We start from the raw sequence: 26,319 nt of genomic DNA on the forward strand, positions 1-26,319 counted from the left end.
TTTCAAAAGTAGACAGAAGAAATTTCCTAGAAAAGCAGACAATGGATTACTATGGAGAAAATACAGGTTACGGGTAAACCCGGTTCGGATTACTTTTGTGGTTCAATACTGGGCTACAAGGTACAGTACTGGCTTCTTTCCTGGTCACAGGTGATTACTTCGGAATTCGGTACTCGGCTGATTTTATAGGAATATTTTAAGTTTTCAAAAGTAGGCACTTAGAAGATTTTGAGAGTCAAACCAGTCAATGTTATCCAATGGCAGGTAAGTGAGTTACCGGTTTCCAGGTGAGTACTTGGCTGGTGAAGTTAAGGTTCTGGGCATAGACTCAGGTGTCCCCCAGGGTCAGGTAGGTACAGTTGGTTCACCCTCAGCGGCACAGGGGCGGCCGGGTGCAGAGGTAGTTAGGCCCAATGTTATCCAATGGGGGGCAGGGGGCCTCCGGTTGGTGGCTGCTGGCTAGCAGGCCACACGGATGTGGGAGCGGGGCTCCTGGTCACTTGCTCAGGGTAAATGGGGAAGTAGGATAGGGCAAAGGCGGCCAGCACTCGGGCGGCTGGGTGCAGGGTGCTTTTGAGCCGTCGGGCGCTCAATGTTATTCAATGGGAAAGGTAACAAACTAACAAAGGCTGCAGGCTCGGGACGGAGACTCTTCAGGGGCGACCACCACGTCGAGAGGTAAGTTGGGATCTTGTTGCACAGGTAGATACCCCAAAGGAAGGCACAGGGGACTGTAGGGCACCGGGTACAGGGGTGTCTTTAGGTGTCGGGAAAGCTTACCCTCAGCTGGTCACGGTTGGAGGGGCCCCTGGTTCGGAGTCTGCAGGAGTCGTCTGGTTCGTCAAGGAGGGTCTTTGGGCACTGGACTTCGGGTCCCAGGTGCTGGGGGAATGTCCTCGTGGTCTTGGATCACTTGGGCACGGGCCGGGCTCGGCGGGTGCAGAGTGGGCTGGTCCGGAGCTTCCTGGCTGGCAACAGGGGTGTTGTTACAGCAGAGCCTCTGCTGATGGGAGTCCCAGTCTTTAAGAGGGTCAAGGCAGGCAGGTTCTCTGGGTGTCCCAAGGTTGCTGTCCGCTGGGGTCGCCAGGGGTTAGGCAGGAGCAGGTTCCAGGATCGAAAGGCCGGTTGGGCTGGGGCCAAGTCAGTTGTGTTCGCCCTGTTAGCAGCTGCACGGCGGGTCTTCTTCCTCTTGATCTTTTCGTATCGGGATCTGAGGAAGGAAGGTTCAGGGTGCATCGCATTGTTTTTGGATCATGTACAAGCGGTATGACCAGTAATGAATTTGCACTTCGAATTTTCAATTGTTTTTGGTATGAACAATGGAATTTAGGTGTACATTTGCTAAAAGGTTTACGACTGTTCAAACTCTTAAATATCTATAAGAATCTGGGTTAGCGCTGAATTGTGCTGGAGAATTTGGGTAAATATTCGATCAACTTATTTTTAATTTTTCAGCAACTATTTCTGCCTGGTGTTAAATGCGTTTGCATTTGGGTTTAACTTTCAGGTCATTGCTCGTTTACTTGCCCTTTGAGGTGGGAACAATCTTTTTTCTATTTTCTTTAAAAAACCCGGGAGAATGCCCCGCCCACCGCGTTCCAACCAGGAAGTCTGTCTGTATTCAGAGCGAAGGCTAGCGAAGGATAGCGACAGCGCGGCTGAGTTAGGAAATTGAACCGGTCAGAGCCCCACGCCGGCGGTGTCAGGTGAGAGGCGTCACAACAGTGTGGGAATGATTCAGACACGGAGCATTTAGTCGCGTGATTCTAACACCGGCTGCATCTTCACTTTTTACAGATGGTCACCGCCGTCAGCCTCCCTGTTTGGTGACGAATAACAAGGTGAGCGCCACTTTAGATGCCCCTATGAGCACGCTACGGCTAGCATACTATGTTTTTGGACTAACAGCCTAACTTTTTGTTCTCTGGTCCTTCGACCCTTTGAATTTCCAGATTTATATCTTTTGGGAATCCAATGATAACTCAGCCCATTCGTTACATGCCCAGTAATTACATGACTGTTTTCCAGGTGAGATTTTCGGTTTCACCGGTTCCTCCATGATTTCAGTGTATAGGTGGACTGTGTTTAACTTTGTCCTCATTTTGCAGTAGGGCTCTATTAAGAACGGAGAAGAAATATAAAATCATCTCGTGTGCTTTGAATTCAAGGTGTGGTATATTTGTTGATTGAAGCGATATGCCTATATAATGTCCTTTTGAATTATCCACGATAATAATGCCACTGTGGTTTCCCTTTGGACCAGCAGGCAATTCAGTAAATCGCCTTTTATGATTTTACACCCACCGTGAGCATCATAGTCCGCCCTTCCAATATAGCCAAGTCATCCTACAATTTAAAGTGGTGACTCGAGGTACGTTTAGTCTGGGGAATACTAGCCCTTTTGTAGCGCACGGTGTATTTGGATATAGTATGATTTGCTTAAAATCTTTTTGAATCATACTTTACAACAGATTGTTTGACGACACGCTGATGCCCCTGCGGCTGAATCATACCCTGTTTTGAGATAGCTCCAGGCAGGAGCATTCCCTGGTCATCGGCATCATTTTACTAATGGGTAGGTCGGCTAAATCCATCTGGCACAGTCCCAGTGTTAGCTTTTACGTTAAAGTAAACCCAAGAGAGGTTTTTGTGATAATTTTTGGGTAGCCTGTGCATGACCCACTAATGATTTCTTGTATGATCTCCACTTAGGAACACACTCTTAAGTTCTGGGAACCATCAGGATCAAGATTCTAATGTGGTTCACCTTCTTGTGTATGTTAGGTGAGTTACACTTTAAATGACTATGGATGTCCACTCCAATCGTAGTGTTCCACACTCGATGTGTACAGTGGATAGCAGACAACATGTCCTTCCCCTTCCCCCCTATTTTTTAAATATATCCACCTGCCTTGTATGCTATAAGGATTAGTTACTTACCTGTAATCCTAGTTCTCTTCCAGGGGTATCCTCATCAAAGTCATAAGCATTAGAATATTCCCGCCCATGCGCGGGACCCCGGAAACAATATATTATATGTGCCCCACATATATTATAGACATATATATAAATATATATATATATATAAAAATAAGCAATTGCAGCCAAATAAACAATAGAGCTGGAATATGCAGTGAAGAATTTCCACAATACAGTGAATTCTGTATTAGAAACATGAGAAACAACACCAATGCTTGTTTAGAAACTGTTTTAATGTACAGAAAACAGTAGAAATTCTCATAACACACTGTAAGCATATACAGCTCCCAGGCTGCATTGCAAAATCCCAGTCTAAAAAGACTGAAAAGCTAACCTGTAGCTGAATGCACTAAAACTGACGCTGTGCCTTTAAGGCACCTCTGCCCCTAGCTTCCCATCATGCCTCAGGGGTTACAGTTAGGTCAGTTGTTCTTTTCGGAGACTGAAAACCAAACCATGGTAATAACAGGTTAAAAAACATCTCCTATTAAATAAACAAAGTCCTTTGCCCGGGGAGGCGGGAGGGGTGCTTATGACTTTGATGAGGATACCCCTGGAAGAGAACTAGGATTACAGGTAAGTAACTAATCCTTCTCTTCCAGGGGATCCTCATCAATAGTCATAAGCATTAGAATAGAGTAGCAAGCCTCACCTCATCCCTGCGGGCAAAGGAATCAACAGATAACATTTATATCCGTAGGCCCAAAAATAGGCCTTTTTCTACCCAAATAGGTTTCTCAAGGAGGCTTGCCCTACTTGAGAATCCGCTCTGGAATCAGACTCTAGGCAATAATGCCTTGTAAAAGTATGGACTGATTTCCATGTCGCAGCCTTGCATATTTCTGACATAGGAATGTCATGCAAAAAAGCTATTGTGGCTGCTTTCCCTCTAGTGGAATGAGCTTTGGGTGATTGCAACAAAGGTTTGCCAGCCAGCTGGTATGCTAGTTTGATACAAGAGACAATCCATCTGGAGATGGATCTTTTGGCTGCTGCAAACCCGGACCTCATTGCACCATAATTGACAAAGAGTTGGTCTGTCTTTCTGGTGTCCTTTGTTCTTTCTAGGTAAAACTTTAGCACCCGTTTAAGATCTAACGAGTGCAACGACCTCTCAGCTGGGGTCGATGGGTTAGGAAAGAACGAAGGAAGGGTAATCGTTTGATTTATATGAAAATCCGATACCACTTTTGGAAGAAAAGAAGGGTGAGCCCTCATTACTACTCTGTTGTGGTGAAACACAGTGTAAGGTTCCTTGGTGCAGAGTGCTTGAATCTCGCTAACCCTGCGCGCAGAGGTTATTGCCACCAAGAAGGCCGCCTTCCAAGTGAGATGCTGCAAGGAGGCCTTGTGTATAGGCTCAAACGGTGTAGACATCAGTCTGGAGAGAACCAGGTTCAACTCCCAGGGAGGAGAAGGATTTCTCACAGGGGGATAGACCTTCTTTAATCCCTGAAGGAAATCTTTCACCACCGGGACCTGAAAAAACGATGTTTGTGTAGGTGATTTTCTGTACGCTACTATGGCAGATAGATGAACCCTAATAGAAGCGTATTTCAACCCTGATGTCGCTAAGTATAGGAGGTATGGTAGGACTACCTCTTCTTGCCCTTTGGTGGGATCAAAGCCATGGTCCTTACACCAAATGAAAAATCTTTTCCACTTGAACGCATAAGACGTCCTTGTGGAAGGTCTCTTCGCCTCTCTTAAAATATTCATACATTCCGGAGGCAGATTTAAGTGTCCATATTGCAAGACCTCAGGAGCCATGCAGTCAGGTTCAACGACTGGAGGTTGGGATGCAGGATCCTCCCGTCCATTTTGCTCAGCAGGTCTGGCTTGCACGGCAGCCGTCTGTGTGGACACCGCGACAGATGTAACAGATCTGGATACCACCATTGTCGCGGCCAATCCGGAGCAATTAGGATCATGTCCATGCTCGATCTGATGAGCTTGGCCACCACCTTCGGAATCAGTGCCAGAGGGGGAAAAGCATAAGCGAACATTCCTGTCCACTCCAGCAGGAGAGCGTTCCCTTGCGTCCCTGGCCGGTGGAACCTGGACGCGAAGGCGTGGCATTTGGCGTTTTCGTCGTCCGCAAATAAGTCTATGTCTGGACGACCCCAGCAACGGAAGAGTTCTTCGACCACTTCGTCGTTTAGCACCCAGTCTGGCTGATCTTCGAAGTGCCTGCTGAGTGCGTCTGCTTTTGTGTTTAACTCGCCTGGAAGGTGCACTGCCACCACCGACAGTCCCCGAGCCAGAAGCCAGTGCCAGATCGCCTGGGCTTCCAGAGACAGAGGGAGAGATCGAGTTCCTCCCTGCTTGTTCAGATAGAACATAGTTGTAGTGTTGTCCGTCTGAACCAGGACTTTGTCCGTTGTTATTGCTGGAAGGAACGCTTTGAGCGCCAGATGAACCGCTCGAAGTTCCAGCATGTTGATGTGGTATGTCTGAAGGTTGGTCGACCAGCGACCCTGAATCTGAAGATGACCCATGTGAGCACCCCAGCCTTCTAGAGATGCGTCCGTTACCACAGACAGAGAAGGCAGAGGTTGCTGAAAAGGGACTCCCTGCAGGACATTCCGAGGGCGAGTCCACCACTGTATTGAGGTCAGCGCTGCTTGAGACAGGATGATTCGATCCTCCCAATCTCCAGACGCTTGGTCCCACTGATCCTCCACCGACTCTTGAAGAGGCCGCATCCTCAACCTGGCGTTCGGTATTAGGAAGATGCAGGACGCCATGGAGCCCAACAGAGACGCTACGTCTCGCACCTTTGGACGAGGAATCTGAAGTAACTTTTTGCATTTTTGTCCCATGGAAGAAAGTCTCTCTTGCGAAGGAAACGCTCTTCCTAACTTTGTGTCTAGAACTGCTCCCAGATAGTGGATAGTTTGTGTGGGCTGCAGGATCGATTTTTCTGAGTTTACATGGAGGCCGAGCCTGTGTAGCTGTTGGAGACACAGGTGACAGTCTTTGGTGGCTTGTCGAGGCGACGGACTCTTCAGGAGCCAGTCGTCTAGATATGGGTACACAAAGAGACCTTTTTTGTGTAGACACGCCGCTACCACTGCCATGCACTTGCTGAAGACCCTTGGTGCGGATTTGAGTCCGAAAGGGAGCACTTTGAACTGGTAATGCCTGGACCCTACCAGGAACCTCAAGTACTTTCGATGACCTGGTGTAATAGGAATGTGGAAGTACGCGTCTTGTAAATCCACCGAACACATCCAATCTCCGATCCGTAGATGAGGACATATTTGATGGAGTGCCAACATGCGAAACTTCTCTTTGACCACCACTTTGTTGAGGAGTCGAAGATCCAAAATTGGTCTGAATTTGCCTTCTTGGTCCTTTTTGGGAACAAGGAAATATCTTGAGTATACTCCTTTCCCCCTTTGGGAGAGGGGTACCACTTCGATTGCGTTTTTCTTTAAGAGGACGCTCACCTCCTTTTTGAGGAGCTCCAGTTGGTACGAGCGAGACTTTTTTGGAGGAGCCGGTTGTGGTTTCTTCCTGAAACGTAGCGCATATCCATTGCGCAGTATATTCAGCACCCACCGATCTTTCGTGATGCTGACCCACTCTGCCAGATGTTGTGCAGCACTTCCTCCCACTGGAGTGGGTAACGGCGACAGAGGAAGCCACTGCTCAGGCCTTGCCTCCTCTAGGTGTGGTAGAGGATTGATTATGTCCGCCTCTACCTCTGCTTGACCTTCCTCCTCTGTATTGTGGCTTTCCTTGCGGCTTGTTTTGAGACCATTGAGGGGTTTGAACCCTCTGTTGGCCTCCCCGGTTCTTGTTGGTCTTGAAGCGTCGTTTGAACGGTGCTTTCTGTTTCTCCAGACCTACTGCCTTTACTGTGTCTAACTCGGTCTTCATCCGGGCCATTTCATGATCGGCATGCTCCCCGAAGAGTGAAGATCCGGAAAAAGGCAGATTGAGTATGCGCTGCTGGGGAGGGGCGTGGCCTGGAGCCTAAGATGGTGGACGTGTAGTTCTTGAGCTCCGTCCATAGCCCGCAAACACTGGCAAGTTATCCTACAATCCCCGATAGCAACCCACCTGATTCCCACGCCGGAAGCCCCCGGGGGGGTGCTGGAGGCGGCGGAGCGGAGCTTTCCCACTCGATCCGCAGCATACGTGCACTGCGCCGCCGGACCTTGCAGCGGCCTTTGTGATGATGCGAAGCCCCGGGCTCGATTAGGTTACCTACCCGGCCTGCACACCACCATCAGCGCGGTCCGATCGGGACCCCGGCCGGAAATGGTTGTGGACTCCTGCTGAGACACCGGGGCAAGTGATGACACCCTCGCATGCCCGTGGCCCTGCTAACGACCTGTCGGCTACCCTGCTGTGAGGTCCGCGAGTTACGCGGGAACATCCCCGGATCGTCTTGCCTGCTCCTCCTTATACACGGTGGCGTCTACCCCAAGCGGCACTGTTTATGGACAGCAAGGGAAGCACTGCCGCGCCCCGGACATCGGTTCAGGGAGCCCGACTCCACCCGGATTCCCTGAGTGCGTCGGATCTGGGTGCGCACTCTCTCGCCGGCGCCATTTTACCAGCACGTCAGGTCAGTGCATCGCCCTCGGGCCCGGGACTGTGGCGCTTTCAACTTGTGGTGGGGCCTTGATCGCGGTGCCGTTTCCCTGAGACCAGGCGCTTCAGAGGGGGGGACATACCCCCGAGAGTTCGGAGTGCTGACACCGGCCCCCTGCACTAGATCGCGGAGCGTGCTTTGCTGCCTGGCTGTGCAATTCCTGCGTGGGCGCTCCTGATCAGGTTTCCACTCTCAACACCTGGGATCATACGGTCTCTATTGATTAGCCCCCTGGAGACGGGGCTCTCATCTGTCATCTGCCCTCTGGGCCACAGTGAACATACTGGATCCCCAACGGCGGCGCAGCGTGCATAGACCCTGCATACTTTCTACCAGCCTTGACCGCTATACCCTGTGAACCGGTGTTCGTGGTCCTACGTTCTGGTTGGGCATTGGAGTGGACAGCTGCGTCCGAAGTTGCCAGTTACAGCGCCATCCTGCACACGAGATCCATGGGCAAGCCCAGGGGCAGGACACATGATAAGGGAGCTGCAATGGACCTGCAGTCCACGGGCTCTGAGGACCCCCTGGCCTCCTCAAATGTGGACATCATCCCTCCGACCGGCAAAGGCTCCCAAGACGCAAAGTTGGACCTCATCCTAAATGAAATACGTGCAACGCGCGAAGCTCTGGAATCGCGAATAGACAACATGGCGACGGGACTATCTCTATTGAAGGCTGACCATCAGAAGCTTGCAGAACGCGTAGCGGAACAGAAGATCACACTAAATGACCTTGTGCCTCAACAGACGGAACATTCCACGAAATTAGAGGGTGTGGAGAAACAGCTTAAACAACTGTGGGATAGAGTTGACGATGCAGAAGGGCGGGCCCGCCGCAATAACGTCCGCATCTTAGGTATACCGGAGAGAAGCGAGGGGAGGAACCCTACCCAGTTTGTAGAGGACTGGCTGCGGCAGTTGGTAGGCCGGGAGGACCTCACTGCCCTCTATAGTGTGGAGAGAGCACATAGGATGCCGCCGCGGCCCCCCAGACCCGGGGCACCTCCTCGTCCGCTGATTGCACGCCTCCTCCATTACAAGGATCGCGACACTGTCCTGCGGGCTGCCAGGGAGAAGGCGCCGATACGCTTTGAAGACAAGAATATCTCAGTCTACCCTGATTTCACCCCTACTGTGCAGCGTGCCAGATCCACCTTCATGAGTGTGAAACGCAAACTCAGGGACAAAAACATGAAATATGCACTCCTGTTCCCTGCACGTCTCAAAATTCTACACGGCAACAGGTCCCACTTCTTTGATTCGCCAGAAGAGGCAGAAGAATGGATGGAAGTCACACTAACACCGCCAACCGCACAGGACCCGTTTGAGGATCTGCATGACGGGAACCGTGGGCGCCCTCCGGATCGCCGGGACAACGACCCCGGCCCGGGACAACGCTCCGCACATGGTGCATCTCCGCGGCCGCACCCTTCTGGGACCCGCGAGGACGAGCTACCGTCTTCATCACAGCGACAACGGCTGACGGAGGGGGCACTGGCCGCGCATGATGCGGACTTGACCGACGACAGGCACACCATCACTACTGGCACCCATACGGAGGTGTCTGATTCGGCTGACAGCTTGCAGCTCTTCCCGAAGGTCACGGCCCAGATGGCGGAGGAGTTCTGAACTGCTGCGGCTATGCTCCCCTCCGGGCGGTAACGTATCGATGTTTCCCCCCTCTTATTTAGTGTGTGGTGGGTTGCTTCGAGGGGCCTATTCATTGGTGGGCTGTTGAACTGATGCAGGCCGTTAAGAGACAATTGATAGCGGCCTGTCACCCCCAGAATGCACACAAACTTAACTGACTTGTGCCCACGTTGGGCACCATGGTTTGGATCCCGGGCACGTTTGCCTGGGGACCCTTCTGTTCAGGGACTTCGGGGTTACAGGACACTCTCATCTTTTTATGGAACTGAACTGACATGGGTACCTGGGTGTTTTACCAGGCAGCGCCGCATGAATGGAAATGGGGCCACTTAATAAATACCAAATGTGCACTTGGAACGTGCGTGGCATGGGGGCAGTGCAGAAACGCCATAGGATATTAGCACAGCTTAACCGCAGGGGGATACAGATAGCTTGCCTACAAGAGACACATTTGAATGCTGCTGAGGCCATGAAACTGCGCAAGAAATGGAGGGGGCAGCTCTTTGCTACCTCCTATTCTGCGTTCTCAAGAGGGGCTGCAATCTGGTTCCGCAGCTCTGTTCCCTTCCAGATGTTGGAGCAAAGAATAGATAATGAGGGACGATATGCATTTGTGCGGGGGCTGTTAGACGGGGATGCTATTGTGTTTGGGTGTGTGTACTCGCCGAACTCAAATCAGTCGGAGTTCCTTATGTCAGTGAATGGGGTACTTGCAGGTTGGGCGGATTATCGCTTGTTGATTGGTGGGGATTTTAATGCTGTACTTGATGTTTCATTGGATAGGTCACATCCCCCTTTGCAGGCGGCTGAGAGTAAGAAACAGGCGGAGGCTCTTGAGAGATGGTCTGGGGGCTGGGACCTGGCAGACGTGTGGCGTAGCGCTCATCCACGAGACAGGGAATATACTTTCTTCTCCCCACCCCATCAGCTCCACACCAGAATCGACCATATTTTCTGCTCCCGTTCCCTAGCGGATTCCATACTCCAGGCCCAACATATGGGGAAAACCCTGTCTGATCACAGCCCTGTCGAACTTACCTGGCAGTGGGGTAGGCGTCTGGCCCCCATCCCAACTTGGAGACTGTCTCCAGATCTCCTTGAAGACTCCGTATTTCGGGCCTCCCTATCAGATGCTATAGTTACCTATTTCTCCACAAATGCCAATACAGCCAGTACCCGGCTAATAGAGTGGGACGCTTTTAAAGTTTGCCTGAGGGGAGCGGCAATGGCCACGGGGATGGGTAGGAAGCGAGAAGTAATTGCTAGACTGAAGGAAGTGGAGAACTCACTTGCGCCCTTAGAAAATGAGGCAGCCGGCACCAATGCACCCTTCACACCATTACAGGAGGCTCATATTAGGCACGCGGAACTGCTGGAAGACCTGAGGCTCCTGGACTACAAAGACTACACGAACAGGCAACATACACAGGCGGATAGGGCTGGTCCCCTTCTGGCTCGTCTTCTGCGTGACTCCCCAATCCATCATCCCATTCTGACTATCCTGGACCAAGCGGGCAACCCAGCTAATACCCAACTCGGGATTAACACAGCGTTTAAGGACTATTACACTACACTTTACAGCCCCCCGCAGCCACTACCCGAGGAGGCATTTGAGACCTTCATGAGGGACCTGCCTCTACCTCAACTCACTGAGAGGCAGGCCAAAGATCTAAAGTGCACCATTACGATAGCCGAAATTAAGCAGGCGATAAGATCTCTTCCGAAGGGCAAAACTCCTGGTACAGATGGCCTGCCGGCTGACTTTTATGCGACATTCATTGACCTACTGGCGCCGCGGTTGCATGCTGTTTATATAGAGGCCCTACGGACGACATCTCTCCCACAGTCCTCCATGCAGGCGTTGATCACGTCCCTATTGAAGCCTGCCAAAGAGGGGCTACGGATGGCTGACTATAGGCCATTATCCCTTCTTAATACTGACTCCAAGATTTTGAGCAAGGTACTGGCGACGAGGCTCGTGCAATACGTACCACAACTGGTCCATCCGGATCAATGTGGTTTTATTCCGGGCCGCAACACGGCCATGAACCTTAGACGTCTAGCCCAACTGATGCTCGGAGACGGAAGGGCTATGCACTCCGAGGGCTGCATATCTCTGGACCTGAAACAAGCGTTCGACTCCCTTAGGTGGGACTATATGTTCGCCACTCTGACCAGATTTGGGATACCGTCTGAATTTCTCGACTGGGTCAGATTACTATATACCGCCCCCACGGCTAGAGTGCGCACCTCTGGCCATATATCGGCCCCTATAGCCATAGCGAGGGGCACCAGGCAGGGCTGCCCGCTGTCCCCGCTCCTCTTTGTCCTCGCCCTCGAACCTATGCTCTGTAGGCTTAGATCGATGGCTCCCCGCCATGGCATACATAGACACGGGACGGCACATATTGTGTCTGCTTACGCAGATGATATTATATTGTATCTTCGAGACTTGAGGGGAGACCTGAGCCCGATTTCCCAGGTCTTTGAGGACTTTCAGTCGATCTCTGGTTTGACCATAAGTGAATCCAAATCCTATGGCTTCACATTTGCGGACACAGGTCTGACTACTCCACTACCCTTCGCCCCTCACGAGTTCCAGGTAGCGGACACCACCTTTAGATATCTGGGGATGCAAATCTATAGAGAGGCTGCACTGATGATTGACGGTAACCTTGGGAGGGCCATTAGGGCTCTGAAGTCACAGATACAATTCTGGTTGACACTGCCACTTTCCATACCCGGCAGAGTGGCGATATCGAAGATGGTGATGCTTCCCCGTCTCCTCTACCATTTCACCAACTTACCGTACCTGATCCCGGTGGCGACATTTAAGACCCTTGACACTCTTCTCACTGAGCTGGTATGGGGACACGGCCGCAGACGTATAAGTTTGTCCAAGTTACAGCTTCCCTCTGACGCTGGTGGTATGGGCTTACCAGACTTTAGAGCTTACAACTATGCGTGTCAGCTTCAATGGCTGGCTTTCTGGGTGGCTGGTCGCAATCTCCATGAGATTGGCATGTCGGAAGAGGATCACGGTAGGGGGAGAATACACACACTGCTCCTGCCCAACTCGGAATTGCCGAGGGATGCCCCACCACTTCTTAGATTGGCGATCCTTTATTGGAGGAAAGCGCTGAAATACACTTCCCCTAAGTCCTCTTATGCCCCCACGATCCCTCTCTTGGGCATCCCATTGGGCACAGGGACTCTCACGACGACCTCGCTAGCTACCTGGCATGGAGAAGGAGTAACACATGTGGGCGACCTGTTTGCGGGGGGACACTTGTTGTCCTTTGCGGACTTCAGAATCGCACAGGGCGTAACTGGGGGCTCATTCCTGCTGCACGCTGGTCTCAGCAATTATATCACACACAAATGGTCACCTGAGGGCCAAGAACTTGACACGAACCCCCTCACCAAGATGCTCTACCTCATGGGATCGGGTGCACACCTCACGAGATGGCTTACTGCTGGCATCAGAGAAGGGAGAGCGTTCTCTCTTTCGCAGCTTAGGGAGACATGGGAGGAGGATATGGGTAGGCCTATGAGAGACAAAGAGTGGGACCGCGTCCTGCAATTTCCCAAGAAGGTGGCTAGGAACCCCAAGTTCAAATTCATTCAATTAATGCTGCTGCATAGGGCCTACCTGACCCCGCACCGCATACACACGATGTTCCCCGATGCGAAAAGCAATTGCCCCCGCTGCGACTCCGCAGACGCGTCACTAATACACATGCTATGGCAATGCCCCAAGCTAGGATACTATTGGACCACGGTCCATGCTTCACTTGAAAGTGCAGGGGCTCTGTCCCGAACTCCTACACTAGAAGGTACTTTATTGGGGCTGGGGCCCTCCCGACGCCGTAGGTCAGTGGCGACGCGCTTTGCAGACCTGGCCCTATTATTAGCGAAGCGTGCTATTACGATGAGATGGAAGTCACCCAAGCCACCCGACCCTGAATTATGGCAGGCGGAAGTAGTGCGCTGGGCTAAGGCGGAGGGGGAGGCACTGCAGCGCGAGGAATACAGAGGCCTACGGAAAAAGCCGATCTCGTTGGACTGGTTTGTCATCCTGGGTGCGTTTGAATCTGGGGAGGATGGGGATGGGGGGGACACCAGTGACGCATAGAATGTGGAATAGATGTGTCCGAAGCCGGACGTGCATGCACTGTTATTGACCGGAATGCTTACCTATGAGAAGGGGTGCACCTACATGCTGATCTGTGACCTCGCATCATCCATGTGCACAGTGAACAGTAGTTATGCGATGTAATACCTGGAGTAACCCAGAGGAATGTTCATCCAATTTTCAATTAGATACCTGTCATGAGAGTGTCGGGTGGGTTGAGCGAGGGTGGTGGGAGGGTTTGAATATGTCGGGGTTTGTTTTGTTTCGTTGCGACAGTTACGATCGCCACAAAATGTAAATTCAAAATGGTGATGCAAACATATGTTTTAAGCAGGCACATACATGGTTTACTCTGCTTTCCGGGACTTGGATATTTATGTAACTGCTTTAATCATTATGCTAATAAACAGATTTTCAAAAAAAAAAAGAGTATGCGCTGCTGGGCATCTGGCTTGAGCCCAGTTAAACGCAGCCAAGAGGATCTCCTCGCACATACTCCATATGAGTAGTTATGTCCAGCTAGAAGGGCGTTATCTGCTGATGAACTAATCATTTGGTTTGCCACCAAACAGCCCTCCGTCACGGTCTCCTCAAAGTCCTTCTGGTCCTCCTTGGGCAATTTCTCTTTGAATCGTTCCATGGAGTCCCATAGGGCTCTATCGTACCTTCCCAGAAGGGCTGATGCACTAGAGACTTTTAGGGATGAAGCTGCTGTGTTGCACACCTTGCGTCCCCAAGAATCTTGCGTCTTGCTGTCTTTGTCAGGAGGAACTGACGAAGAAGGAGCGACCGTGTGATTCTTCCTAGCTGAGGCTACAATAACTGAGTCCGCTGCAGGCTCACCTTTAACGAAGATAGGATCTGAGTCAGCCAGCCTATATTTTTTCTGGATACGTGCCGGAACTGCTCTGATCGTTGCTGGCGTGAGGAAAACTTCTTTGATTGGGTCCATTATTCCTGGGACTAATGGAAGCAATGGCCGTGCATATGATTTGTGATGAAGAGTCTCAAAAATCACAGTAGTGGACACCTCTGGAGTGGTCATTTCTATATTCAGCTTGTGAGCACCCCTTTGCAAAACGTCCAAATACGTGTTGACGTCGTCCAGAGGGGAAGCTCTTGAGCGAGGGCTGTCTGCCAGCGTCGGAGAGTAGTCCCCTTTAGAAGATCTAGGCGAAGCTGGAGGAGAGGATGAAGGAGTTCTTCTTCTCCTGTGGTGAAAATGCTCCTTCCTCAACGGAGATCTCCTAGGTCGTTCCTCCCTTCGAGGAGAACGTGATACCCTCTGATGTACTGGAGATCTCGATCTCACATCTCGTACCTCCTTTCTCGGTGTTCGAGATTTGGGTTGTTCCCTCCTTGGTGATCGGGAGACCCTAGGGGCATGTGACCTGTCCGCTCTTCTCTCTCGTGAGCGTGATCGCTCTGTCTCTTCTGCTTGATGAAGAGGAGACCTGTGGATTGGACTCAAGTACCTTTGAAGTCTCTCTGGTGCCTTAGAATCCTTCCAATTACTCAAAGGAGCGTACCATCTTGGCGAAAGTCTTATATGTGAAGTGTAACCCCGCTGGGGATTCTTCTGAACCGGACTCCTACTCCTCGAAGATGACCCGGTTGACCCCGAGGCACTTGAGGAGGAATGGAGTGAAGCAGATTGTGTCACTAGGACTGTCGAAGGCACTGAAGGTGATCTCCGTCTCACCGGTGTTGGAGGACGTCTCAAAAGCCTTTCCCTCGACGTCGAACGCCTCTGTGGCGTCGACGGGGCGATAACTTTCGGCGTTGAATGCCTCGACGATGATCTGTGGTCCCTCGACGTCGATCGGTGATGATGCGCCGACGACAGAGTCATCTCCTTCGACGTCGAACGGCGTTGTCCTGCCGTCGACGGAGGTCTCGACGTCGAACGGCGTTGTCCTGCCGTCGACGGAGGTCTCGACGTCGAACGGCGTTGTCCTGCCGTCGACGGAGGTCTCGACGTCGAACGGTCTAGTCCTGCCGTCGACGGAGGTCTCGACGTCGAACGGTCTAGTCCTGCCGTCGACGGAGCTCTCGACGTCGGCCGACGTTGATCTGTCGGCGACGGAGATGTCATCGACCTGGCATGTGGCGACGGCGGAGGATCGGACATCCTCGACGACGAGCGCCGACGTGCCTTAGATGATCCCTTCCTCGACGACGATCGTCCGAGGGGGCTCTTGCTCCTCGACGCCGAGCGCCTCCGTGGAGACGTCGACGGAGGTGTTACACTCTTCGAAGCCTGTCGACGTCGAGACGACGGCGAGTGTGATCTGTCTCTCGACGCCGACCGTCGCCTGGTTGACGGCGGCGGAGTTGACACATGTCTTGAAGCCGAACCTCTCGTCGACGGCGATCTCGTGGCTTCTCTCGACGCCGATCGTCGCCTAGTTGACGACGGCGGAGCTTTCCTCGACGACGGCGAACCTCTTTTCGACGACGATTTCCTCATCGACGCCGATCTCGACGCCGACGGAGCTTTTTCTCTTGAACTGTCCATCAGATGTCGTTTTTTCAGCGCCGAGCCCGGTGCGGAGGTTGATGGACGTTCTGACTTGCCTTTGGAGGGAGTTCTGGGTCTCTTTGAACTCTTTCTCTCCGCAGATCTTCCTCTCATGGATTTCTGGGCCAGACTATAGAGTCTGTTCCTCTCTCTGTCTTTAAGTGTTCTGTCAGACAGCTTTTTACAATGAGAACAGTCTTTAGGATCATGATCCTCCGGCAAGCATAAAATACAGACCTCATGAGAGTCTGTTTTTGCCTTCTTGTGGCCACAAGAAGGGCAATCATCAAAAAGTGAGGGCATCCTGAAAGGAAAAACCTCACAAAAAATTGACTGCTAAGCAGTTATTTACTTGACTATGATGTGAAAAGTCAAAGTAAATCAAAAAAATTGTTCTTTAGAAGATTTTCTGACTGAAAAATGCAGAAAAGTGTGGAGCTGTGTATCCAGGGTCCTTCCTGAAGGAGCCGGAAAGAACAACTGACCTAACTGTAACCCCTGAGGCATGATGGGAAGCTAGGGGCAGAGGTGCCTTAAAGGCACAGCGTCAGTTTTAGTGCATTCAGCTACAGGTTAGCTTTTCAGTCTTTTTAGACTGGGATTTTGCAATGCAGCCTGGGAGCTGTATATGCTTACAGTGTGTTATGAGAATTTCTACTGTTTTCTGTACATTAAAACAGTTTCTAAACAAGCATTGGTGTTGTTTCTAATGTTTCTAATACAGAATTCACTGTATTGTGGAAATTCTTCACTGCATATTCCAGCTCTATTGTTTATTTGGCTGCAATTGCTTATTTTTATATATATATATATTTATATATATGTCTATAATATATGTGGGGCACATATAATATATTGTTTCCGGGGTCCCGCGCATGGGCGGGAATATTCTAATGCTTATGACTTTGATGAGGATCCCCTGGAAGAGAACAAGGTAGCTGCGTACTAAATGATTTTTCAACTGTTTTTTAGGAGGTTGCCCACCCACAACCATCCCGTCCTGAAGAAGACCCCGTTGTAAGGACTAACATCCTACGTGTTTTGTGGGTCGAAACGTAGACGCCAATATCTTCACCAACTCCTACCCCCAAGCTAGACTAAAGCAGCTGAAGGCGAGCTAGGTGGTCTACACCAATTTCATTATGGACTCTATATGAGCACAGTATTGTGGACCTTGGATCAAGGAATCACATGAACATTTGTTTTTTGAGTTTGGATATATCCGTATCACGAACGAATCTGATCATCTCTCTATTCTTTCTAAAACTTTGGCACTTTCCCTCACTTCACCCCCCTCCCTGTTGTGTATGTGGGCACATATATAAGAATTTTTGTACTGTGATATTGATGAAATGCAACCAATGAGTGGTTAAAATGCAAATTTGAAATAAATCTTTTTGCATTGATGTATCTGTCCTTTTTGTAAAGATTTATTTAAATTGTGAATTTCGGTGTTTTGTCTGGGACCCCTTCCTTATATACCACTTAATCACCCAGGTCCCTTGACTTTACTGGGTTTAACCCTTTGTGTATAACATATACTCAATGGCAGCACTGCACTTACAATGTCTAAGAATGGACTTAGACACTGTAGGGGTTCAGGGCTCATGCACCTGTACCCTCACCACTGGTATAGGGCACCCAGGTTGAGGGGTGACTGAACTATGCCAAGGCAGTGGGTAGTTGGCATGGCACACAGGGATATGTGCCATGTCGACTCTTCACTTTGTTCTACAACAAAACACGCAGCCTGCAAAGGCTGTGTGGGTAAAGGCGCAGGGCCTCTAAGGATGGCACAAGAAGTGCTGCAGCCCTTAGAGGCCTTCCCTCGCCACAGTGCCCTGGGTACCTTTGGTACCATTTACCAGGGGCTGACCTGTGGCCAGAGATGCCAATTGGGTTAGGTTTTCAGTAACTGTAATGCATGACTCATGCACAAAACTGTTGTAAAAGCTCACCAACTAAAATGTAATATAAGAAGTCAACAGAACAAAACACAGTTAAATGTGTGGTTTTCATTTAGCAATTCATGTAGGAGAGTAGGATCTGCTTCTTATAGTCACCCCCACTTTTTGCTGATGCTTCACTGTTTTTCAACTTTAGTCTGACTGGGACCCTGCTATCCAGGGCACCAGCCTAGCTGATTCCTCTCTAAAATGATTGCATGTACTCTAGGTACACCACAGATTGGATTCTGGGGTACCCTTATAAGTCCCTAGTATATGGTATCCTATATACCCAGGGCACAGGTACCCCAGTGGCCTCTCAGGGCTGCAGCATGTATTATGTCACCCCTGAGAGACCACTCAACTGACACCACCGTTCTGCTACAACAGCCTGTGTAAGGTGGTGTATGCACCTCTTACTTCGATATAGGTTCCCTATAGCTACCTTATATCATTATACATATAAACCTATCAGTTACCCCTATGGCAGGCCTTATCAATCCTGATGGCAGGGTGCTGGGTTTTGTGTGAGAGGGTGCCCATGCATGAGCAGGGCCACTCTGCAGCCTTCGGAATCTATTCTCCTGGGTTGTTCTGTGATGCAGCAAACCATGTACTTTTAAGTGCATTATAACCTAGCGATAAATGCTATCTTTGAGAAGGCTGCAAGGAAACATGTCGTGTTTGGTGTCAGTCCTGGCGGAGGAGGTATGTTTCCACTTTCCTAGAGGGAGAAATAGGACTACACCGGTACACCTGGTACCAGTGTCACAGAACCCAGGTATCACAAAATGGATGTTGCCAGCTTGACACGCATCTGCCCTCCTGCTGCTAGACGAAAGTCTGGCAGGGGAGGCTGGACAATAGGTTTCCTGTCACAGGGAGGTGTAATCACCTCCCAGTCAGGCTTTAGTATATTGGGGCTGGGTGGGTGCACTCCAAGAGTGCTTTGATGTCTGCATTGGGTGCACATTTGGTGTCCTTGTGCATATTCCAGCTCAAACTGGTTGCAGGGGCTACCAGCCCCTGCTCTGGCGCGAAACTGGCCAAGGTCATGGGTGTAACCACCCCTCTGTCCTGACCCTCCCATAGGTGGGTCCCCAGAGTTTGTCCCACCCCTTCCTTGGGTATTAAGTAGGAACCCCTGACTACAGGACTTTAGATTTACCTGGATAAAACTCTGCTACAGAATCCCAGAATTTCAACTATCTACACTTCTTTTTTTTTTTGCAGAGTTTTATATAGCGCGAACTAGACCCGAACCGAATCAGGTATCAGAGCGCTTTACATATTTTTCCAGTTACGTTACATTTTTACGTTTCCAGTTACTTTCATTTTAGGCACGGGGAGATTAAGTGATTTGCCCAGAATCACAGGAGGTTTTTGGAGTCGTTACCGAGACTCGAACCCAGATCCCCAGGTCCGAGGTCGAGCGCCCTAGCCGTTAAGCCAACCCCTCTCCCCATCTTCTTCGTTGGATGACCGAAGAATCTCCCTTGGAGTAAAGGAGTTACTCCCCTGCAAGGGAGGCACCAAAGACGTATCTGTCCGTTTTGCAACTATGCAGCTCCTGAAGGACTCCGAAGACTTTGCAACACAGGAAGGGGGGTTCCAAGCTTCCCCCGAGGCTGATCCATGCTCTCAGCAAACCTGAGATCCAAAGCCCTCGTGGGGACAGTGCAACCCGAACCCCTGGATACCGTGACCATTTGCAGCAGCTTCTTGGCGATCCCTGAGGCTGTGCTTTGGGCTACTTGTAGTCCAGACCTCGAGCAGTGATTCCACCGAAGATTACTGGCCTACTCTCCTAGAGTGACCCGTGGGCTGGTATTTAGTGATTCCTCTCGAGATCCCTTCGCAATCCCTTGTCCGTCGACCTGTGGGTCCCTGAGAAGGGTACTGTAACTTTGAATGGGCTTACCTGGTGCTCCAGACATGCCCTGACTCTCCATCGCTTTGGGAGTCACCAGGACCTTGCTGGTCCATCTTAAAGCCTTTTTACTCTCACCGGGTGGGTTGCTGTTGCCAAGGCTTGTTGGTCTCCGATCCGGACACCGACCCCCCAGCACTCGACATCCTTTGTGGGGGAAACAGCCTTAATAACTAAGCCTTTACAACGACTGACCTGAACAACGAATCCCAAACAACGAGCATTCTATGAACCACAACATAATTATCTACGACTTAACACGAACGACTTCCCTAAACCACGAATAAAACGACCTCCTAACTGGCCAATAGATGGCACTATTACAAAGGGAATGGCATAATCAGCAAGAGCAGCAGGTGTGATGATAGTGAGTGGCCTTGCGACAAGGATGGAGAGTTTATGCTCAGTAAGGGTCGCCCAATTAAGATTGGCTTACACTGTACCTACCTCGTAAATAAAAGGTTAAATGTGTTCTGCAGAATCTAAAAAATGTGGTAACAGAGGGTTTAAATGATAACAAAATTGCTGTTTTGGCTAACTGTCATTTACTAAATGAATAAATACAAGTACCACGTGGCCTACCGTCTATGTTCTGCCTCTTTAGAATGAGTTTCCGGCCTCACAAACATGGTCTAAAAGGATGTCAAGTAGAGGACCCAGTTCAGCTAAATAGGACACGATACACGTTAGTGTTGTCAATTACGAAAATGGCTCTGCACCAAAGTAGAGCAGCACAACGTGTTTAATGATTAATACCATGACTCACACGGTGAACCTTCGAGGGTGACTTCGAGATATGAGCAGACCCTTTATACTAGTACTCGATTGTCTGAAGAGACCCCAGTCCGCCTATTTTGTCATCCAGAGCTCGGACACTCCCCCCCCCCCCCATTTCTCGGAGCATGCCTGTAAGCCTCACCTTTCATCTCTCCTCTGTAAACCCACTGCCCCTGGTGCTGTGTCTCCACTTACCTTCCGCCCCATTTCCTCTGTAGTTTCCAATATAGACTATCCCCATCGTGTTCAGGGCTCTGCTGTTTCGTACAATTTAAGCTGCACGCATACAAGCTACCGACTTTCTATCACCACTTTGTATGTTATCTTCACAGCTGTGCGCACAGTCAGGGGGCAGTTTGCTGAATAGCCTTTATTCACACAATAAAAAGAGAGCTTGTGTAACCGGGAAACAACCTTAATATAAAATACATGTTTAATTTAATTACATGTTTTTGTTCCGTGTTTCAAACATGCGTTTTATTTTAGAGCAGAATTGTATATTCAGGAAATTAGCCAATTGAATATTTTTCGTTGTGTAGGAAGTCGTTGTTAAGAATGTAGTGGTTTGGAAATACTCGTGGTTTAGCATTCGTGGTTTAGGAATTCGTTCTTAAAGTAGGAGTTGTTAAATCATATATCCCCTTCGTGGGTCAGCTCGCCTGCGGACTCTGGTCGTCGTCTCCTGGTCCCAGTAGCAGCAGAGTTAAGGTTCACCTCATCGCACTTGAAACACCCGACATTGGTGGGCATTGGCCTATCGTGCCCCTGGTCACCCTGAAGTGACCCAGACTCTGTCCCCTCTGCTTTCAGGTTTTACACAGCTCTGATCCAGGCTTGCATCACACCGGACACTTTTTCTTTCCACGGCAGCAGCACTTTCCAGCAACTCGCCATTGAAAACCAGTGACGATTCCTGACAACATTTGGCACCTATGCACCTGGCTTCCCTGGGTGAGGTAACACGAGTACTCCGGTGCTCACAGGGGTGCTGGCCTTAGAACCTTCCAAGTCTAAAAGGGTTTGCTCAAAGTCCTCTCTGAAGTGTCCCTAATCTTTAAAATTCTAACCGCGACTATCCCATAGGATTGTACGGAGCTCGCGGCTATGTTCTCACACTGCACGGGTCCTCTGTGTCACTACCGTGGGTGGTTCCTTGGGGTCCCAGCGATTCTACTTGCTCTAGGCACTGTGTCTAGTCAAATCGTGGTTCTTATACCACTTTCTTAATATATGGTTTGGCCTCCCCCTGGGTCCCATTGTATATTGTGCTATTTACTTACGTTCTAGTGTGTTGATATTGTGCATTTTGCTCTCTAATCCCATAAAGAGGTTAGTAGAGATTGTTTAGTAATAAATACATATATTTTATATATACCTTGTGTGGTTCTCCTTTCATTTGGTCATTCAAGAGGTTATAATCTGGTAAACCAAGCTGCTTTAGACTCCTTCAAGCCTTAGCCTGAAGGTTGCTCTCCATAGCTACCAATAGGATAGCTTGTAATAAAGGTTGTGTTAAACCTATTCATCAATAAGGTTTGTTTGGACTGGAGCAAGGTGCCCCCTAGAACTAGTGGACATCATATACCAGGCCAACTTCTCACAATTCATATCAAATGTATCCCCAAAAATATTTGCAGAGAAACAATATTCAACAGTTAAACTAAAGCTATATGCGGTAAGTCTTACTGAGGGCAACTATTGTAAGGCAATGCCTACTAAGGCGTTTGCTCTTCTGCTCTGTAAGTTGATTCTATTCTCGTCACTTGAGAAGACCTTTTTCACCATTAAATATTATACACGGTGAATATTTAAAATGTGTTATGCTATGAAATTCTCCATTGTCTTTCAACACACGCATCAAGCATACCCTGTATTCGTCAAGTAAAAAACATTAATCTGTCTTGGTTGATTACATGTAGCCGGTCACCTCAGTGACAATACCTTGCAGGTCCGAAGCAGCCATTGGTGGCCATTTCTTACTTCCACTCACATCCAACATCAAGTCATTAAAAATGTTATCTGGTACGCGGTCCATTTTTCACCTGTAAAAAAAATAAACACAACTTAAGTTACAAAAAATGTTGGACTACTAATATTTGTAAAATTGTCAGTTATGAATCTATAATGCTTTTGGATGTCTTATTGAATGGCTTTCAAATGGACAAAGAAGAAAGAATGCTCGCCAAACCTTTCTCTTTAGGGAACTCAAGAGGCACTTCAGGGTGAAAGGAGCATGGCTACTGTCCATGTATCACTGCATGTAAGTGAATTCAATATTAACAGGCTGACAAGCCCACAACGAGACCAAACTGAAGATTGAACTACTCAAACCACTGGAAGAAGAGGAGTAAGTGATAACAAGCATTAGGAATGCAATAGGTCTCGCATTAGGAAAGTTTGAGCTATTGGTATTGTAAATGACAAATTTTGTATTTATGTGTTGGTTTTGAAAATAGCTAAATTAATAGCTTTGTTATTTACAATGCCAATAGTTTTAACTTTTGCAAATGTGACACCTATAGCATTTGTAATGCAATATGTCTTGTATTTATGTGACTTCGATGTATTGATATTACAAATACCAATGGCTTTTATTTTTTTTAATAATTAATACTTAAATAAAAGTTATTGTAATATATAATGGCAACAGCTCAAACTTTTGTAAATAACTCTTGTGAAGATTATGTTCAGTGTAATTTATTGTGACGAAAATCCAAGAACAGAAGTGAAATATTAACATCTTTTTGTGACATGTGTAATAAAGCCTGAAACATTGAGAGAACATATTTGAACCAGTTGTTGTTGAATGGTTGCACAGATTGATGCTGTGGTGACGCTGAGTGATGTTGTGGTGGCGACAAGTGATGCTGTGGCGTTCAGTGATGATGTGGTAGTGCATCGTAATGTTGTGGTGCCCCTGAGTGATGCTGTGGTGGTGCTGAGTGATGCTGAGGTGCCCCTGAGTGATGCTGTGGTGCCGCTGAGTGATGCTTTGGTGGTGGCGCGATAGAGGGAGTGCGATAGATGACGGGAGGGCGTGGGATAGATAGATAGAGAGGGAGGACGAGAGATAGGAGTGAGGGGTGTAGAGAGAGAGGGGGGGTAGGTTTTCAGATCTCGCGTTATCTCAGCGAGACCTAAAAACCACTGAGGAGGAATCTGAGCCACTAAAGATAAGTCACGGAGAACTGTCCTATCTCAAAGCAAGAACATGCACGCTGAGGCTCAACAAAAACCATTGTCATGTGGAGCCTACACAACTAACATGGGTCATCTGGTGACGGGAGGACGCAAGCCCCTGAATGATTTAAAAAGCGCAGACCAGCTGAGAAACAGAATAGTAAATTGGCGCATGAAGGCTTTTGTTAAGATTAAAGCAGTAATGAGGGAATGAGTGTGGTTCGCTGGCATGTGGATGATGTCATATCAGAAAACTTACTGTGTTTGGCCACTGGGTGAGCTAGCCTTACTGATGCACGAAATTACATCCCGTGGGACTGTGTGGGTGCCAGCTTCGGTGCTCTCCCAGGCAGGCAGCACTGCTGCCAAGTTTTCAGTTTGCTGATGTGCGACACCTGCAGGTTTTTGCGTGCTTATGTGTGACATTTCTGTGCGTCGCATGTGACCCTTTGAGTGACACTCTTGCAGGCTGAACAAAGCACTGATGTGAGAAAGTACCCTCTCTTTGTACCATAGCGGTCTAGAAATGGAATAACAACAAATAGAACATCCACGATATGTTGAGGCAACATTAATAGTCCTTTACCCTGAGAGCCAGGTGGTCTTTGCTAATAAGTGAAGACTAGCTGGGTGTTCCAGTTAGACAAGACACTGCCAGCCCACGACTTCTAAAACCCCCTCACACAGTGATACACACTGATGGAGAATGGCATTGTGTTATATGATGGAGAATTGTATAGTGATGTTCCCATTCTCAGAAAGAACAAATATTGAGAAATGTTTCATTTATTTAGGTAGTTCTATCTGGCGAACACTTCCAGCTGCAAATAAATGAAAAATACCACTGCCGTCAAACGTCTTTTCTCGGCATAGCTGATGCCTTTGAAGGACTGCCTGTGTTGACGTGGGACACCTCACCTGCACTGCACAGAAGTGAAGCTCCAACACCGACGGCCTGGTAGGCTGTGCAGCACCATATGGAAGGGCTCGGTGGGCGCTGTGTGCGGAATAACTACAGTGTCGTGTATTTCTATAGGTTCTGAATCGATCCCCCTATTCCTGACCCTATTCTGGTTAAACTAACTATCAAGTTAACTAACAGTCAGCCCATGAGGCAAGAACAGCCCCCATGATGCAGATACCGTTATCTGACGCAGTCACACTACGGCACAGGAACGTGTTATCTGATTAGGTCATAACGCTTGAGATCTAATTAGACAAGCGACATTCCTTCAGCCCCTGATAAGGCATACGACGTTCTCATAACAAATCAAACCTATGACAACCTGGATAATCCGTGCGGCCATTGTTTTGATTTCACAGAGAACTTTTGCAAAAGAATGTGCTAACGAGCAAGTCGTATGACATCTTTATTGACGTACCTATGTCCATCCTTACGTCAATCTCGGCACCTTTAAGGTATAAATATTGCCGACCTTGCCCTATGCAAACACACGCGTGGTGACAAGACGGAGCAGCCATACTTGCCGAAGCCGAGAGCAGAAGCAGACCCCGCTGGCAGCAGCCCCGCCTTCCTGACGCGCTGAGAGACGCGCTGCTATCTCAAGCCGAGAGACCCAGCACCGGCGCTTCCGGGTAGCCCTCGCAGGCAGCCTGGAATATCGAGAGCAGAGAAAGAGATACCATTCCTCATTCATCCTAACTTCCAGGTACAGAACTGAATAACCCCTCACAGAGAATTCTTTAGTTATTCACTTGGCAAAAACAAACTTAACTTAAACTGTAACTTTCTATTCCCGCCCACGCATTAGACTTAGGTCAGGTACACGGGGTAGGCGTATTTAGAAACACCAGTTGAGTACGTTTAGTCAAATGTATATGTGTATGTAAATATATTTTAATCATTTCAAACATCATATGGCTCAGAAACCATATCAATGTTTTTACAGTATTATTTTATACTATTGCTTTTAATGTATGCACTTTACTTAACTATAAGTATTGCAATAATATCGATCCATTTCTCATGTATGAGAAAAGAGACTGATCAATAAATAACACCTTTTATTGAATACGCCCGTCTCTTCCTTTTCTCTACATTCTGATGAGACTAAGAATGCACGTACTGACTGAGTAAAATAATTGCCTTGTGCTCACACGACTCTTGAGATTGACTCTTGATTAGGGGAGAGCAAAGTTGTCATGTTCTATGGTTGTCAGAAACTAAATCCCTTCTTGTCTAATCAGGGAAAGTTAATCCTTCCTTGAACATTCGAGAAAGTTTCTAGCGAACTCTGAGCTTAGCTGGCAAACCCAAAAATTAAGTCTAGTATCGACAGTAGTAGACCTAGTTAACGTCTGGTCTAGGCCTTTACTATTGTAGGTACTATTCCAATGCGCAGAGCCTATTGGGAAAATAGGAGCTACACTACATGGCGCCCAACGCGTTTGGAAAGGGCGATAAAACTAACGTAAGACATTTAGAGTAACTCAGTCGTGCTTTCTCACGCAGACCCCTTTTCCCAAATACTCCAAAGACGTCTGGAGTGGGTGAAAGGTTATATCCTCCAAAACCTCGCAGGAGGGAACTCCTATGTATGGTTTTTGGTCAAGTCAACGTTGAAGGATAAAC

At 48.8% G+C, this 26,319-nt stretch overlaps 1 protein-coding gene across 14 annotated transcripts in view; it reads right to left on the minus strand.

The window, feature by feature from the left end:
* The window catches only part of LOC144798493 (uncharacterized), a 181,092-nt gene that overhangs the window by 114,296 nt on the left and 40,477 nt on the right, over positions 1-26,319 (minus strand). For all 14 annotated transcript variants that reach the window (XR_013603554.1, XR_013603553.1, XR_013603552.1 and 11 more), the window contains exon 2: positions 22,488-22,588. Coding sequence is in view for 11 of the 14 variants with exons in the window: in XM_078669400.1 (XP_078525526.1) it covers positions 22,488-22,581 (94 nt within the window). In the remaining 3 variants the exon portion in view is untranslated. The remainder of the gene's footprint in view (positions 1-22,487; positions 22,589-26,319) is intronic.

This window comes from Lissotriton helveticus, chromosome 12 (assembly GCF_964261635.1).
Source record: "Lissotriton helveticus chromosome 12, aLisHel1.1, whole genome shotgun sequence".
Lineage (NCBI taxonomy): Eukaryota > Metazoa > Chordata > Amphibia > Caudata > Salamandridae > Lissotriton > Lissotriton helveticus.